Source organism: Dendroctonus ponderosae, unplaced genomic scaffold (genome assembly GCF_020466585.1).
Source record: "Dendroctonus ponderosae isolate FM_Combo_2020 unplaced genomic scaffold, Dpon_F_20191213v2 Dpon_F_20191213_6, whole genome shotgun sequence".
Lineage (NCBI taxonomy): Eukaryota > Metazoa > Arthropoda > Insecta > Coleoptera > Curculionidae > Dendroctonus > Dendroctonus ponderosae.
This window is the reverse complement of record NW_026018814.1, coordinates 8,279,452-8,297,962: the sequence shown is the minus strand read 5'-3', so window position 1 is coordinate 8,297,962 and position 18,511 is coordinate 8,279,452. Positions and strand designations below refer to the sequence as shown.

The 18,511-nt window shown below is 34.6% G+C and overlaps 1 protein-coding gene across 3 annotated transcripts in view; it reads right to left on the bottom strand.

The window, feature by feature from the left end:
* LOC109533947 (S phase cyclin A-associated protein in the endoplasmic reticulum) overlaps positions 1-18,511 on the bottom strand; it is a 51,993-nt gene that overhangs the window by 3,869 nt on the left and 29,613 nt on the right. For all 3 annotated transcript variants that reach the window (XM_019899464.2, XM_019899465.2, XM_019899466.2), the window contains exons 26-28: positions 8,775-8,940; positions 7,884-8,072; positions 3,447-3,641 (exon numbers count right to left, since the gene is read on the bottom strand). In XM_019899464.2, coding sequence (XP_019755023.2) covers positions 3,447-3,641; positions 7,884-8,072; positions 8,775-8,940 — 550 coding nt within the window. The remainder of the gene's footprint in view (positions 1-3,446; positions 3,642-7,883; positions 8,073-8,774; positions 8,941-18,511) is intronic.

Here is an 18,511-nt window from a genome sequence, read left to right as displayed (position 1 = left end):
TTGGTGTTGTATGGTTTATTTTTAAACACCAATATTCGAGGTTATGAGAACATGTTCACATTTCGTCAACAAATCTTGTTGAATTTACCGTTTATCCTTGTCTATCTTATTGTCAGTCTGTATATTCCATGGTTACCGGAGTTTTACGAATCCACAGATATTTGCGCAATGTTAATTAGGAAGATTACCTTGAAAAACATTGCTGCCGTATTTCTGATATAGTTTTTTGCAAATTTCTCAGTTTCAGTTAATAAGAATTAATTTATTTTATTATTTTTTCTGTACTCCTATAACAGCGCCAGACAATACCTCCAGAGGAATGACGCCAATTTTGAATCACCCTGTATTATTATGCAATCTTGCATGTTTTCCAACAAGATTTTCAGGAAATACTAAATTATCAATACTTTGAAGCACACGTTTCTGAGTAAATTGGTTGAAAAGTTAAATTTTTGCACGGATTTGCTTGAATCCGAATTTTAATGAAATCGAACAATTTAGCCAACCACTTAATGCACTTGACAGGCAAATAATTTAGTTTGACACGACCAAACAGATCGAACTGAAAAGTTTGTCAGTATAATATTTATTTTTTTGTAGATAGAGAAACCATAGTTTATCTGTCACTCTAACCGGTCTTTACAGATTCTCCTTATCCGTTATATGGCCTTGCTACTTTATAGCCTCAATAGTTATGGACCTCTAGCTTTGACGTTTAGACACGTTGAGAAACCCACCATAATTTATAAAACCTACAACTTTAGCGTCCCGTTAGTTATCGAAACAATAAGAGAATCTATCAGAAACCGGGCATTGAAAAACAGGAAATGTTGCATTTAAGAAACAAACAACAATTAATAAACCAGTAACAAATGCAGACAATAAACTCACGCTATTACCAGCAGTCCTACAAGACCAGCACATTAAACTCTATTTCGATACTACTTTATTAATTATTTAAACTCAAAAGTTAATTAAATGTTATTAAAACATTATAAAGCAGTATCAAATAAAGATAATAAACATTACAGCATTATAGCATAAAAATAAGTTTAACCTAAATTGTTAAAAAAAAGAGTCATTCAACCATTCTCATTATACACACATTTCAGTACTATGCATTAGACATTTTACCTTTTCTAAAATTTCTACTGAAATATTTCGAAAACTTCGCCGCCTTACTCTTGTTTTCATGTCTTAATCTGTTTGTAAACTTTGACCTTAACATGACCCAATAGAAAAAGTCAATTGGTGTCATGTCAGGTTATCTAGGTGGTCATTCAATTGCGCCACCGCGTCCAATCCAACCATTTCTCTTCCAATTATCGAAGTAATTTCATACATTTCTATGATAACGCATTGAAATTACTATCTTTTGCAACCAATTCACTCATAAACGTTCAATGTATTGACAATGTAACATTTTCTGGAAACTTGTTAAAAAGCTTTTACGATAGCATAATAATATATGGGCTCTTCCATAAAAAAAAAATAAGTTGCAAATTTTTATGAAACTCGAACTTCCTGTATATTGGAGCATAATTGAAAAGTTCGATTTTTCAACTTCTTTTGCAGATTTACTACAGTGACTCTGTTTTCAACTTTAAGTGTCTATACGTATCTTATCACCTTATATCATAAGTAGGTATCCTTATTGGTAAGGGAAAGAACTGCGACATATTGAGACGGGGTGTTTGATATTAAAAAATCATAATTTTGACATAGCACGGGTTTTTGGAATATCCCTGTGTAAGGAAAATTATTTTAATGTGTGGCCACTATTGGTGCCAATATCGCATAAAAAAATTACACATTAGTTAGCCACACACATTTCTCGCCGTTTTGGTTATACACACCACCGTGTATATATCTATAAACATATTTCAAATTGAAGATATCTAAGAAGCAATTTTCTCGTTTAGTAGAACGATTCTGAGACTTTCCGCCGAAATACTTCGATATTAATTAAGGCATTTTTTTGAATCGAAGAATGTAATCTTCAAGAGGCAAGATAAACGCGACATTTTCCCAGAACGGAGCAAGTTTAAGCGATCTGTACGAACCGAAAATAATAAACTTGATATAAAACACGCTCTTGGCGGGACCCGTGAGTTATGCGGGGACCCATTTAGATAGCGAGGGCGCCAACCGGGCCTCCGCTTATCGTCTATTTCGACGGGGACGCGCGAACATGGTTCTTTCTACATTTACATGGGTTGGCTGGATGACCGAGGCACCAAATCCTTTTGTTTTCAAGCAAATATATATTATTGAAAATCCAGAGTTTTCACATCAAAAAATTAATTTTTCGCCACCACTCACCGCTTAAATCACACAACGGAAAGGATTTATGATAAATTTAAGTGAATTACTGTGTAACAAGTGTGCATAAGCTTTTTAGAAAAATCCTCGACAACTTTTGTTCCAGCTGAAAAAGTAGCCAAATAACCTGCTCAACAAAACCAACGTTACACAGCGAAATTTGCCATAAAACTTTAAAACTGGATAAATTATGATTGCTTGAAGCAATGTGGTTTCTGTTTGAAGCCCCATTTGTTTTTTGTCTCCAATGTTTTTAGTTGGACAAAAAGAGTTTTTTTGGATCTCAACACCAAATAATATCGTATAGCTCGAAACGGTTTTTGAATTTTTCGGCTATATTCTATTTAGAGGGCGGTCTCAAAACAGCAATTTTTTAGTCTTGCGTCAATAACTTATGGGATATCAGATCGATTTTCACGATCTAGGGCTCATGTTGAAACTTCATAGACAACTATGACGTAAATTCCATATACAGGGTTGCACAAAAATTTACCCAAACTATAGTTGCCCCCGAAATGTGTGATTCTGGAACATTTTCAACTAAGTGTAGTTTACTTTCAAATATTTCGTTAATTCATTCAACCGGGTGTATTGATTTATTTCTCGGTTCGAGTGTGACGTTTTAGCTTCAATATGAGCCCTAGATTTTTAAAATCGGTTGAAGATGAAAAAATATAAATATATCACTGCAAGACCTAAAAGTTGATTTTTTGAGACCACTCTGTAAATACACGATTGGCTAAATATTCAATAATTTTTTCGAGATATGCCATTTATCTTAATGCCCTTGTTATTGAAATTCAACAGCATTTTTTTGTCCAACCAAGAGCATGTGAAACTTTCACCAATTTCGCATTGTCTCATTTGTAACCCTATAGAAACTTTAACTGAAGCACAAATTTTTTGCAAGAATACACACTAAGAAACACAATCAGAATTTATCCAGTTCCAAAATTAGTCAAAATTTGTCAGTGTAACGTTGATTTTGTGAGATCGACTTTTGATTGCGCAATTCGATTCCCATTAAACTCTTAGGCTTTAGTCACATACCTTCAACCTCAGAGTGTATAAAACGCATTTAAAAAAATCAAATGACGAAACGCTCTAATATTACATATAGTTACCTGATTTTCGGTGTTTCTAAGAGCGAAGAATCCGGTCACCATGATGACTTCATTCAAAAGATTCGAATAGACCTTAGCTTTCACTTCACTCTCTTTTACTGTTGCTTTGGACTCGGAAAGTGAGGTGCAACACCATATCAAGTGACTGCTGATGTGCCGAAACTGTAGGGAAATTCCTTCAGCACCCAACACTTCCTGCAATAAAACATTGCCGTTAAAATGCCATCCGGCTTCATGCACTTCTCTCTAAAAACAACGCATTCAAATCGAATGTTTCATGTCCCACACCAGGCCGGAAGCCGTTGAATTATTTGAAAAGCCAACCAAAGCCGTTTGAAGAAGTTCGATATATCGAACTTCTTGGTTTAATTTGATTGGTTATAACCAACTGGTTAAAGAACCGAAACATTACAAATCAAAGCAGCTTAAAGAACACATTCCACTTGAATTTCAAACTTCAACTCAATAAGTTGTAGATGTAGATGGTTGAGGACAATTCATGTTTCCAAAACCCGTTTGTTGAGTTTTTGGCATCAACATTATCCTGATTTTATTAAATTAAATATAACATTTTATTAAATGAATGCACCTTTTCCAATTTTGCGTTTTTTATTGATGCACTTGTTGAAATTGTTTGAACTATCCGATTGAAATTGGTGGCAAATATCAAATGCATGTTGACAAAGATGTGGTCTATGAACTTATTTATTTAACAGTCTTGATGTTTTCCCTGTATAATTACTACATTCGCAAGGAATTTTATAAATTACGTTTATCGTAGCCCCGGAATAAATGGACTAAAAAGGCTTGTAATAGGTGTATGTTGATTTTGCTGTTAACTGTGGATTTTCAATTTCATTAAAACATCTGTTAATAAAACAATTTGCGTAATTATCGAAATTTAAATCCTCTTTCATGAATTTTTTTCCCTAATAAAATTAGATTGATTATAAATTATTTTGGTTCTACGATATAAACTTTTTACAATTCAATTTTGCACCATTATCGGATGATTTAAGTTAAATTTTAAATATCGATTTATATGTTCTCAAAATTCTCTAAATTCTCAATTCTCAAAATTCTCTAAATTCGTATACCGATAAAAACAATTTGGTTATTTTGATTTGTGTCAAAAGTGAATTTAATTACTGGTCGTAAAGGAATATTTATTTTATGTACGTCCTCTTGGATTTTTATTTAATTTTGAATAGCTTTCTTAATTTCATCAATTTTTTGATCATATTTTCAAAACTGGCGTCTTATATTCTATATAATCAATAATAATGATCAATATTTCTGTTTGATATCTGGTGACTTTCTGACTGATGTAATTTGACTACTTTACAAAGTAAAGCTATAAACTTCACGTACAAACCATCAAAACTATTTCAGTTTCAAGCTATACAATTCCATCTTAATTAGTCAGTTAAACAAAGCTGCACGCCCGGAAAAGTAGCCCGAGAGTAGAGCGATCTACCATCAACTGGGCATGGAGAATCATTAGACTGGCATAAATCGAAAAGACAAACCAATTCGAAGAACAAACAGTGAAGAGAATCCTCGGGGAGTCGCCTATCATTCGGTCGGCTTTACGCAAAACCAATTTGTGCCTGGATCATCGTTTGATGATTCAATTAAAAGGCCACACTGCAACCGGCCTCTGTTCCTCGAACAAACATTGTCCCGGAGTTGGCTTTTCGATTGAATAATGGAAAATTGACTCGGGATCGGAGCGTTTGTTTGTCAAACTGATGTCCGGTTAAACTTTCATAAAACGATTTCTTTCAAGGTAATTGTATGCTTTATTATTTATCAGTGTACTTTGTCTACATGCATGTTGTGTGCTGCATTTCCAAATTGCGTGCTGCATTTCCAAAAGAGTTGCAAATTATTCAAATTCTACCAAAATATCGAGTTTATTAGCAAATTTGAGCAATTTTATCCATATGAAAGCACGATCTTCGAGTTCCACTGGGAGTGAACTTTGCTATGAACACACATGTCTTTCTGGAAACATTTGTTGTTTGAAGTTGTGTTGTTTTAATCTTTCTTAGCATTGTAAATATGCATTTCCCTAGTGTCTAAATGTTTTCCTTTGACAAACAATTTTTCGGTTAAAAACGATTTTTAAACGATTATGAGGTAATTTTTTCTTGCAAACTCATTATCCGGTCCGGAATTAGACCGAGAAACGAAAACATAAAATTTCAGCGATTATTTATGTTGAGCTGGCCTAAATCGCGTTCACAAAAAATGCTTCTTAAAAACTCAAGTTTTAAGTTCGACCTTTGACATATTTTTTTATTGTTCAATGCTTAGATCGACATGAAATCATCTCTAAAATTTGCCGTCTTCGCTTGTTGATTTAGTTTCCGGACACCCTACATAAAATTATTTTTTCTGATGTGATCGACTAAAATTCATCACCTCCGAGAACCCTTAAGTTTGTAGAGTCGTTTTTTTATACGTATTTTCGTCTGCACCGACGCCTTAGCCTCGATGCATGTAGTTATCAATTATTTAAAAGATCAACAACTGACAAGTTGCTTAATCTGTTTTCACTCACGCGAGAGAAATACCAAACAAAATAGCCTCTTAAATCACTAGATATTTATCCTCCAGCAGCAGTCAATGTGAACATTAAGAAATTAGCACACAAAATCCTCTCAACGAAAGAAAGCTGATATCTAAACCCGAAGCATACTCAGCGGTTTCGGTTAAGTAACGATGTGTGTGTTAACCCCGAATTCCTTCGGGATCATCCCGTTACGCCTGTACTTAGCAGGGCGCGCGTCCTTGTTCCTTCGGGAATTGAGAGCGTGCCGCTAATTACAGGATGCGGATACTGGGCAGGGTGAAACTCCTTCTCTCTATTGACATATTATGAACTAGGAAAAAAATCCGTGGGACGATAGGAGGGTTGCAAGAACGCAAACCAACAGATTTATTCAGAATACGTTCTTTCTACATTATATAGGGGAATTTAAAACAACGTGATTGAGGGTCAGATTGAACGATATTGCGAGAAGTGGAAGGAGAAATGAGACAGTAAGAGATATAAATGGAAAAGTACGGTTTTATGATTATGCAACCATCATCATAACAAAGAATCGCTAGCAAACCATGAAAACCTTCTATACGCCACAAAAAATGTAAAATTGTGTTAAGCCGAAGGGCACTATACAATAAATGCTGCAAATGGGCCTAAACTTGCTTTATCCGAAAGTCGATTGTTTCTGAAATACAGAAAGTCAAAAGTAGGAAGTTAGATCCCCTTTTGATTAGTTTTTTTTTATTGTTGTTTTATTTTAGTGTCTACTCGTTTTTTATTTTCAAATCATGACGAGAAAACAGATTTTTTGCCTCGAGATCTAGGCCTGGGTAACACTGTATTGAGTTGCGTTTTTGAGCGGTTTAAAGCTTTATGAGACCCGAGACTTGAAATTTTATATCTGAAAAAGGCAGCAGGATTTTTCTTGAGTACTGTTTTATCACATTGTCCAAACAACTAAAAAAAAGTCACTACATTTTTTAGCTCATAATTTAAGAAACATTTTCGCCGCTCAACGGAACTGAGTTACTGCGCTGCAGTGAGTTGGTGCACCGAGCCATTTGCGCAGCACAGCGCTGGCTTTTACTTTACATTTACATTTAGGCAGCAAATTCGAAACATTCGTTTTAATATAAGCAAATATGTCTTGTTCTTAGCAGGAACAATTTAAGTATGTATAAAAACGATTGTGCAAACGGCAAACCATTAGAAGCACGAAGACAACAACATTTGTTTTTATAATAAAGTAAAGAATTAAATGTCTTATCCATCTGACAACGTTCGCCAGGTAGCACTTTTTTTTAATGAAAATCCTAAGTCAATTCTGGATTTAACTAGCTGATCTTGTCCCATGGCCCCCTAATAGCACCGACTTAACACCACTTAATTCTTTTCTCTGCAGTTATTTAAAGAATATTGCATATGAATGTGCAGTTAAAAATGTTGATGATTTACGTCGCGGATGCAATATTAATATGAGTCCCATATATTCTAAACATTTGAGACAAAATTGAAATTGATTATAGAAAATGTATAGAAGTAAACGGTGGATTGAAACACTGATTTAAATCAAAATGTATTTCAAAGCTACTTTGATTTTTTGCTATTGGTAATTTTTCAGACGTAGGATGCGCGCGAAACAAAGCCGAAACAAAGCTAGGCAATTCTACATTAAGAAAATAAATTCTTTTCATCTGTGTAAAAATTCATAGTGATTTATTTAAAAAGTTACTTTATGTAGACGTTTTGCATTTATCATTTTAACTAAGGGGGGCTCATATGTGAGGAAACAGCCCAGCAACTGTGATTGTATTGTTGCAGGATTCATCTTTAGCAAAGAAGACCGGAATGCTAGTTGGTATTCTGGAAGTATGTCTCAAGCTTACCTGGAATTTCGTCAAATCAGCTTCAGCAACTCTCTTCAGCAGCTCATACGTGCTGATAGCCAGATGAACACACGGAAGCGGAAGATCGGGAGGAGACTGGCCTGCTACTCTAGGCGTTGAACCCGGCAACAACGAGCCATACAACATTGAGACACACCCCAGCAACTCAGTGTCATGTAGAATGGACATCTGCAACAATAAAAGTTCTTAATTTACTTTTAAATGATATAGCTTTCTGTGTTTATTTCTGCATGTATGGACAAGTTTCTACATGTATGTTTCTCGAAAATTTTCAGAATTTTTTGATATTGTGGGATGTTGCATTCTATGTGCCGTTTCAAATTCGACGTACTTGTTTTGTAAGATAATTTTGCTTTGATAAATTGCAATTTGCGTCATTATCATCTGATGCAGATAGAAATTCCGCAAAAAAATAATTTTCCGTCGCTTAGCACAATACATAATAAACAATTTCGAAGGGGTTCTGATGTTGGCACTTGATGATATCAAACTTGATAACTATCAATGTTCTAACTTTTAGATTTTAAGTCACTTGAACTGGATTAAACATTTAATAAAGGGCGATTGAAAATACACAAAATTTTTCTATTTTTTACTTTATTAGTATTTAATTTATTAATCACCTAATGCAGAAAAGAAATTCCACAAAAAAAATAATTTTTAATTAAGTCGTATTTGCAAATATGCCAGCATAAACGGGCATTTTTTGTCCCTCATTTGCCTTGAATTTATTTTTGGAAACTCCAAGGTAAAACAGTTTACATACATACTGAACAACCGGTCACCATTGTTAATTGTGTGTTGCTGTGGATTTTTTTGTCAGCATATGCAGTGTATAATTTATTCAAATAAATAAAATAATAAACTTACCAGATGAGTGGGATCGCTGTCGGGCGGGCAGAATTGAACCAAAGCTGTTAAGAAGCTCAACGCAGCTAACAAAAAGCCAAAGGCCGATGAAACATCATGAACAGGTCGCCTCACAGCCAAACAGCATCGGGCTAGATTTTCAACTACTCCCAAACACACGCAATAACTGAAAAAGAAAAAACAACGAATTTTCATTACTGCCGCATCTTTTGTGGAAAACAATACAATGATTTGCACTATTTGCTAATATCACCCTACCGAAATAAACCAATCAAAGTAGCAAAGCATACAATAATATCTCGGTTATGCTGTTAACTCAATTACAAGTTGTAACGAGTTTTGGAGACTCACAGGCACACAAAAGGGGTAAAACAGCGCCAGCGAAATATTGGGGCAGCAATAATTTGGTGATACTGATACTGATATTTGCTGGGAAAACAAACACCAGATTGGCTCAAAGCTCTCAGATGGATGTGGGGGCTTATCATGACAATTTTCTCAAATAGTCCAAGCCTCGCCCTTTTTACCGTTCATTAATACGAACTAGTTTTTATTTATTTGTTTATAGCACGCGTTAGTAGTCGGTCATCTGTTCGGGGTTGCGTCAGCTGGACAAGTCGATTTTTCCACCCTAAGCCAACACTTGAAAAGTCTGTTCACTATAAGAAGGCGAAAAAATCTCCGTTGTGAAAAAATGAAATGGTTTTAAAAATTAAACCCTATACCATTAGTTTATATAGTTTTATTTAGTGAGAATAAGGATTTTAATCACTAAATTTATTGCCTCAGTGATCATGATGAAACATATTAAAATGTATTAATTAAGCCTTTTTATTTTGCTATTTTTTTATTGTTGAAGTATTTAATCAAAATTTCATAAAAATAAATTGTTTTGTGTCTTTCAATTGCGATCCCGTGGTTAATATCTTCTAAATGTAAGACTTCCTTTTGCTGACTTTTAAAGTGGCTCACGTCCTTTTATAGTTATTAAAAGTATAAAATTTTGTAATTGCGTTTTGTAGTAAATCAATATAATATTAAAGAAAACAAAATTAGTGTAATAAAATGTAACCATATTTTTAAAATTATTCAAAAGCAAAACTTTCTCACCAAAAACAAATCTTCATATAAAATAAAATAGGTACACTTACACCACTTTTAGAGCATTACGCAGAAAAATGTTCTTAATGATGACAAAAAATCAAATTTCTAGTATCCGGATGTGACATTTTTCGGAAAAGAGTTTAGAAGATTAGAGTACAGTCGAACCGAAGGAAAGCGCAACTGCGCCAAGGGGATTGAATAAATAAATTTACATAAATTCTAATGAAGGTCCGCTCACTTACAAGAGTAAATCGGTTAAAACCTCATTCGAATCACTAACGATTAATAAATGCAAGAGTTTGGTGACAATATACAAATATTTCCCTTAAAAGTGGGCGATAGTTAAGAGTTTATGCGCCACTACTATCGCTTCTGATTCGAAGAATTGCCGAAGAGTAGAAGTTTGATTATTTGTTACTGCTTAAAAATTTCAATAGTCCAAAAACAAATAAATTTAGTCACAAGTAATCATCGGATTAGAAATTCTCTACACAGTTTTCGATTTTTTTTCATTTCAACTTTCCTCAGCTTTCCTCTTTTCTTTTTCCATTTTGTCCAACTGACTTTTTCTAATTTTCGATTATGAAGACAGTAGATGACATTGTTTTCTTGAAAATTGCCCACAAACTATCCTCTACTCAGCCAAAAGGCGGCGCTGCTCTAAGAAAAAAATCTCGGTGGCGAATTTCAAGCGCATCGCTTTGCTTCGGTTTGTTTCTGCTAATTTAGCGCGCCTCCATTAGAATCAATGGAAAATATATTCTACCGGCGACTTTTCTAAACGCGGCGCTTTACTTTAGTTTGGTTTAGGGCACGATTGTCTTTAAGAACTTGTAAGATCGCACTTGATGACTGATGTTAAATTCAAGCGAAGCGAAGACGAAAACTGTTATTGATCGACCACATAGACAAAATTTATCCGGCCTCAGTTTAAAGTTTGTGAAAATTAGGTGCAAAAATGCATACAGACGGGAAATACGTATTTAATACTTCTTTGCCTGATAGTGAGAGCCTGAAAGAATGCAAAAGAAAGACAAAAAATTGCGAATAACTTTATTTTGCGAACAACTAAACAAAATTCTACTCTTCATGAACTGACTTTTTCTAATTTTAGATTATGGCGGCAAGGTTTCTCAAGAAATGTATCTTCTACATTTTACTTCAGTCCGCGTGACTCAAGATCACGTTGATCTTTTGGCACATACAAGAAAACTTCCAAAATTTTGTACCAGACTTTCACATTAAACATTGCGAAATGCATCAATTTAATTTCAGTTTTACAAGGGCTAAAATTACAGTGGGAAAAGCAGAGATTACTAAACCGGCTAATATCACACATGTGTATAAATTACGGTGTAACGAGACAAAACAGTTCACATGACCATAAACACACATCTTCATAACCCACTTGCACGTCACAGAATCTCCCTCTTCGGACCCATAAATCAAGCCCTAATCGAGTTAGAACAAGACCTTTCGCCGCGCCACCACCACAATAACACTTTTGCGACTTGCAACTAATGCTGATTAGACAATACTCCATTAGGAAATTGGAAAAATGCTGTTCAAGTCTTTCACGCCATTTCTATATATCTTTGTTATGTTGAGAATGACCAAGTCGTTCGATGTAAAAGCAAAAAAAATTGTCAACAGCATGAAAACAAACCGATAAAATAAAAAAACAGCACTCATTGCAAAGGAATTGCTTATATAGAGTGTATGAATACAAATGTGAAAGTACAATACACGCATATTTTAAAAATATTCACAATTTCACAGACAGAGAAAACAACTTTGCTTCTAATGAAACACGCTATATTTTATTTTATTTTTGAATTTACATGTAAATTTCAATTACTTTTTGCTATAAAAGATATGAATGAAAATTGGATAGTTTTTTAATTATTCGGCATTAGCAATGAAAATTCACTTTTTCATGGTGTTGATAAATCGAAAATTTCGCCGTTTTAGCAGCAAAAGTTTCAAATTTGGCATGAAAAAACTTTAATAGCTCAATTCTATATTAATATTTGATTTGCAAAATATTTGGCTTTGAAACTACAGGGTGATAAAAACTAATTTATTCATGCTTTATTTATTAATGATAAAAACATCTTTAATTTTGGCTAAATACTTCCTGTATCGACCTAGGAAGCACACAGGCAAAGAGTGATCGAAAACCAATCCACGCCTAATTTTTTCGGTTTCGCTACATGAAGGAAGGCACCTGTAATTATAATAATGTTTGCCGATCGTGCCGAGACGAAAGTTCGAACGCGAAGAAAGCCTAATGAATTCGTTAACTAAGTTGCGGCAGCTAATCCTCGACCCGTCTGGAAAAGATGTTCGCAAAGTTTGTCGGAGATTTCCGCGTTAATTGGATCTTATCTGGGACCTATGTGGAAGAAAATTGCGGATTTGCCATTGGGAATGACTGAATTTGATTTTCGGTGTCTCGAATTGCAAAAATCGAATTTTACAAACAAACGGCTGTATGAAATACATTTTTTCCGAACCCTTTTATCAAAATTAAATAATTTGTGTTAAATGTCCTATCGTACTTTCGACCTTAGGGCTTCCGAAACTGTTAGACTCATATCAATAAGCATTTTCATTTAACACCTTTTTTTTGACTAAAATTTATCGAGAGATGAATGTGCTGGAATTTTCTTTTTTCAGAAGCAATGTGGAAAACACAGGTATAAGATAACTGAAATTTATCTTCATACATTTTACATATAAAAGAATTAAATCTTTAATAGAGAAACGAAAAACGTGATAAAACTCACAAAAATAAGTGGAAACGTTCATATTAACGTATCTCCGCTAGCGATTCCTGTCCAAAATACAGGGTGTTGAAGTAAAGTGTATTTTGATAATTCTTTAAAACATTAAAAAAGGCGGATAAACTTCGGTGGAGCATCCCAACCAAGTTCGAAGTGATAATAATGGAAAAAATATATCGGGTACATGCAACCGTTTCAATCATTGAACGATCTACATCTCAGAATGTGGCCAAGTTCCAAAATTGCTTCAAAAATCTCAAAAACTAAAAAAGTTAAATGGGAGTAACAAAAAATATGCTGCTTTTAAAATCCTGTATATGAATAGAAACAGAAGCGTTTGTGATTATATTCACAATAAGTTTGCTACTCATTTTGCGAGTGCCATAAACTCTTGCATTTTCCGGTTAAAAATTGAATCACTCTGTATTTTTAAGCTTTTTATACGGCCTTCAAATACGACTTAAGTTGTTTTTCAAACCGTAACTTTTCGATGATCTAGAATGGAAACATGATAAATCGGGTTTAAATATACGGGGTGATTCAAAATTGACATCATTCCTTTGTGGGAGTTAGTTAATCTAACTTAAGGAGCGCAACAGATCTAAACAATATTTTTCGTTTTGTTCAATTTGTTGAAAAACTTATTTAATTTACATTATTCAAGAGCAAGTTTCTTTCGAAATATCTCGATGTACAGCTACAGAAACATTGAAAAAAAAATGTTAAAAATAACGCCAGCTATTAACCGACCTGGATAGTATGTCGACCAATAAAAGAACATCCGTTTCACAGACAAACTGTTATTGTGGAAAATTCGCAACTGAACAAAAACATCCAGATTGCTATCAATGTTCGAATAAATCAGTTTTATGGAACTTTTCCTACTGAAAATGATTGACGATAACCCGAAGGAACAACATACTCGATATCACATTGTGAAGAAACTTAACGCAAAAGAAGCCAAGTTTTGTGCAATTTTCATATCAGAAAATCTTTTTAAAAAGCGCATTTGAGTAATTTTTCAAAAAGAAATCAGCCTCAATTTGAGTGAAATTATTGAGTTTTCCCTCCCAGTACCGGGATATTTAATATCCTCGGGTTGTGAAAGTTAGCAATGGTGAAAGTTTACGAGTAAAGATGTTTTCCTGTACACGGTAAATGGCACATCGCTAAAGTTCACTGGCACTTTTAAGCTCTTTCTATGCGCTAATTCAAAAGTTTCTCAGTTGGTTTTCTTGGTATTTAAGAGCTTGTCGACGAGCAATGTGAACTGCAGTGTAGTTAACAACTTTGGTAAGTTGTGTTATGCAACTTGTGGAAATCGACGGTATGCAGCCCACATAGGAAAAGTGAGGGCCTTTTCCGTCACATCTATTTAAACAATAATGAGATTTCTTGATACGAAAGTGAAAAATTGCATGCACTAATCAAACAGAATTGGTACATATGCGCGAACATGTTTATGCAAACATCGTACCTTTTCACAATGGACATCAATTTCAATATAAACTCCAAATTCACGAATTCCTGCCGGAAAATTTACAAAAAAAAACTTTACCAAGGGTGCAACATAAGCCCACAGATGTAAGGAATACCCTTCAACGGTAGTAAAAGGGATAAAAAGGGGCGCTATCGGGCTGTGCCCTACTTATCCGCCTGCCGCCCTGTTTACACAAATTGTGTTTGAGATGCACTCCGTCGGGAAACCGAAGACCTTTTTGCCTTTTGTCGGCCTTGTATTGAGTTACAGCCTTGCTATATAAATAGATGGAAGAAATAGACAAACAGCGAAAGCATAATATTCAAATAATAAAGTATCAAACGGGGATTTCAAGTTCTGATTATGCAATGGTGTCGAATCAACTATCGGTTTTACACCTGAATTAAACAGCTTTTTCTACCCGATAAACCTTCTATATATTTTCCTTGTTTTAGACATTTTTGCGCCTATGTGCTTTGCATCTTCTATTCGGACTTCTTGGCTTTGTCACTTGCGTGTTAACGTGTGGTTTGTTTTCTTTCAGCATTATGCTCATTTTTAGATGTTACTTCCAACATTTTGTGAAACCGTGCATCAAATCTCGATGTTATAAGAATAAATTTCTTACTGAAAGGTTGTGAAGTTTTCCACAGAGGCTAAAATAAATTTCAAAACACGCAATTCAGTAAAGGTACAGTCGATTTAACATAAAAGTAGACGACTATTAAAGGCGATTTTTCCCGATTTTGGTAAATCGGGCTTTGTGAAATACGTCAAATCTATGTACGATGTATGTCACAAACTTGTTTTAATTTGACAATTTAATTAATATCTTTACAAATCGTGCTCTTTGGTTTTTCAAATCTCTCAGCTACTATTTTTGTTGACCAACCTTCCCCGATTAATGTATTTATACGAGATTTTTCAAATACTTTTAAATGTGTCATTTTGATAATAGAAAAATGTATTCTTCAGTATTTTGTCATTTAAGCAAAGGCAGATCGCGGTAGAAAGGCAGATTTTTCAACTGTTTAATCATCTACTTTTATGTGACGCCGACTGTACATGATCTCTCCGCAAGAGTTAGGCCCTCAGCGCCATTGTTTGAAACTGCAGAGTCTTTCCGTCTCTGAGGCTATCGTGGAAAGAAGTTCTCGCTGACGTTTCGCAAGCACGAGTGGATTGCATCTTCAGGGGTATGTCCGGACCGAAGCCACTCGTGCTTGGGAAACGTCAGGACGAAATTATTATTCACGGTGGCCTCCAAGCCCGAAAAACTCTGCAGTTTCAAGCAATGAGCTCGAGCTTGTCACTCCTTTGATTAAAAGGTCGAGTTTTCGGGCTGTTGGGTAAATGAAAGCCAGAAAACTGGTCGATTTAAGGATCATTTTTGAATGTGTGTTTGGCAATTCGAAATAACAAAATTTCCTCTATATAGAACCGTTCTGGAACTCTATATGATACATTTCGGACTGATCCCAACTTCCACTTTGGCAACAGCGCTAATGGAGTTCTTTATTATGTGCCGTGTCGTGTTATTGTAGGACTCCCTCTGTGTAAACACCGCGAGACTCCCCAGTCTCAAGATGTGTCTCCAAATACGAAAAAAAGGGAGAGAATTTTTCTGTCCGACCATAATGCTATTTAAAAGGCTCGTGTAATGTATGAAAGAAAAACACTACATGATGCAGATATGATCCACTTTTTCTAAATCCACACAACACAGGATGATTCGTTTCTCTCCAGCATAACATAAATACTGTAGAAACATGTATTTTATAAAGAAAATTTAATATCAAAACTACATCCATCAGCTCATTTCATTTGAACACTCAGGATTGGCTTTCTATTTAACGCGAAATAAAAAACTAACACTGTAGCACTAACAAACGAAAAATGTAATTAATACAAAATAAATCTGCAGTAGTTTCCCCATAGAGAGATTTTCGCATAGTTAAAGCCATTAAGTGAAACTAGTCATCATATAATAAGTAGTTAATAAATCCAGCTGGAAAAGGTCTTTCAAGGCCCCAGCTTTCGCCTAATTCGATTGGCCAAGTCATCATAATCGGTCGTGACGTGAATTAGATGGAGAGCTTTATTGAATAAATCCTACACATTCACTCGCGCCCCTTTGCTGTTCTTAAAGCGACCCTTTCAGCCCTGTGCGATGCTGGAATATTTAAATAGATCTCCAAGAGGAGATCCAAAAAAAACTGAATTCCTTAAAACTCTTGTTTGGAATCTCAATTCTACGAATTCCGCATTTTAATCGAAAACAAACTCAACATTAACGTCAGCCGAACTCGGAAAAATAAAATCGGAAACATTCAGTTTTCAGATTTGCTGAAATTAAAATTGATTTTCAATAACAATTCCCGTCCAATCCGTCAGCTATTCTAAATAAAACAAACGGAATAAATGAATTTGTCCGGTTGTGATGACATGTATGTGTGCAAGGGGAGTGCCAAGGGGGTCGGATTTAATTCGCGTTGATTAAAAAATAATAAAAAAAGGGGGGCGAGAATTATTTAGGGGTTAACTTGGGCGTCGGGGAAATTATGGCACGAGAGAGTGAATACATTCATAGGCACGTAGAGAATCACCAAGTTTATAGTCCATTTTTGTAAAGCGTCTAATTTATTTTATTTTTATCGAAAAAAATAATAATAATGTTGCTTATAGCTTGTTCATGCACTCAATGCAGAGCAGGCAAGTTTAGAGGCTCAGGAGTAAGTTTCCCTCGTAACAGTACCCGAAATATAGAACAAGTGGATACTGATGCCTGAACTGTAAAAAACATTCCCAAATTTTTTTCTGGTGCAATAAATTTGCTAATTATTTAAGACACCTTCACGAAGAACTGAACAAGTAATTGCTCCTCTTCTTCATTCGGCTTACATAAAGAGAAACAAAAAATGTCTAGATGAAGACCAATAAGAAAGAACGACCATCAATCACTACCAAAGAATAATCGAAAACATGTCTGGGGAATAAAGAAAAATTACTAGAACTAGTTTCTTTCTTGTCAAGAAGCATTGCGAATACCTGTAAACCGGAGCGATTTTTAAGTAGCAATAAATAAGGATTAATCGAATCGTTTTCACAATCAATAGATTACTAACATCTTAAATATATAGAGCAATAGCAATATGTATAAAGCAATAGTAAATAATTCCGTCACATTTGTAATTTTCCATTAATCATTGCTTTACAGTAATTACTCAAATATAATTATCTTTCGAGTAAAACACACCGAAAAATGGATATCAGCTAATATCTATTAGCCGCCTCTTTTTGTCTCTGTGGTCGTTCATGTTGCAAATTTCCCGTAAAACACAACTCGAATTATTTTCTTTATTTTTTCGACTTCACTCTCGTCTTTACTTCAAATCTCTCTTGTTGCATTTTCATATCACTTATATCAACGGCTTTAATTGACATATTTTTTTACTTTCGTCCATCGTCTTCCAAACTTATTTCAAAATATTTTTTAAAACTAACCGAATTAAGGTATTCCCATAATCGACTCAATTAAAATATTTAATTAGTCTTCCTATTGACACTTTCTTCGATAGAATTGAAATAAAATAAGAAACTTTTAGAGCAAACTCTCTTGCTGCTTCATAGATTTTGCTTCATTGTAACTGCTATCGGTGTCGACGTGACCCCTAGAAGACCCAACTGGATGATTCTTTATCAAACCACCAAAAGCCTTCATCTCACAAAAGATTCAGCGACATCAAAAACTTTAGACGTCTGGAACCAACGGATTTGATGCGCATAGAAAACTTCTACATGAAAAAATTCGAGAAAACAACACAGCAACTCTTTAGCTGACGATTCGGTTTCGGTATGTGGATGACACATTTCTGATATGAAAAAATGGACGCGACAACCTAGACGACAAGTTCCTAAAGCATCTGAACAGGCAACATCCAGGTAAGGAATTTACTATGGAAATATAAAAAGTTGCTGAACGCCTTGTATCGCCTTGTAACCAAAATCGTTTAGACCATAAGATATACCTTACATAACATCAAATTAAAAGTGTATTCTTTCAATATACAGTGTAAATGTATTGCATCTAATTATTTAAAAACGAATGATTATTTTCAAAAAAAATGCGTTTTTTAAACGCACGTTTTCTATTTATACAAGGTGGCCTTAAAAAAGTTATGATAGCAAGACCAACTTTTTCAAATCCACACCCGCCTTTCTTGTAATTTAACTCAATTAAAAAATGAGTTTCTATTTTTTAAAGTTGGCGTTAAAATCATACCGTTTTTCAGGTCACCATGTATAAATAAAAATTGGTTCAAAAACGAGCGATTAAAGCCAAACATCCGAGCGCTTTTTCGCAAAAT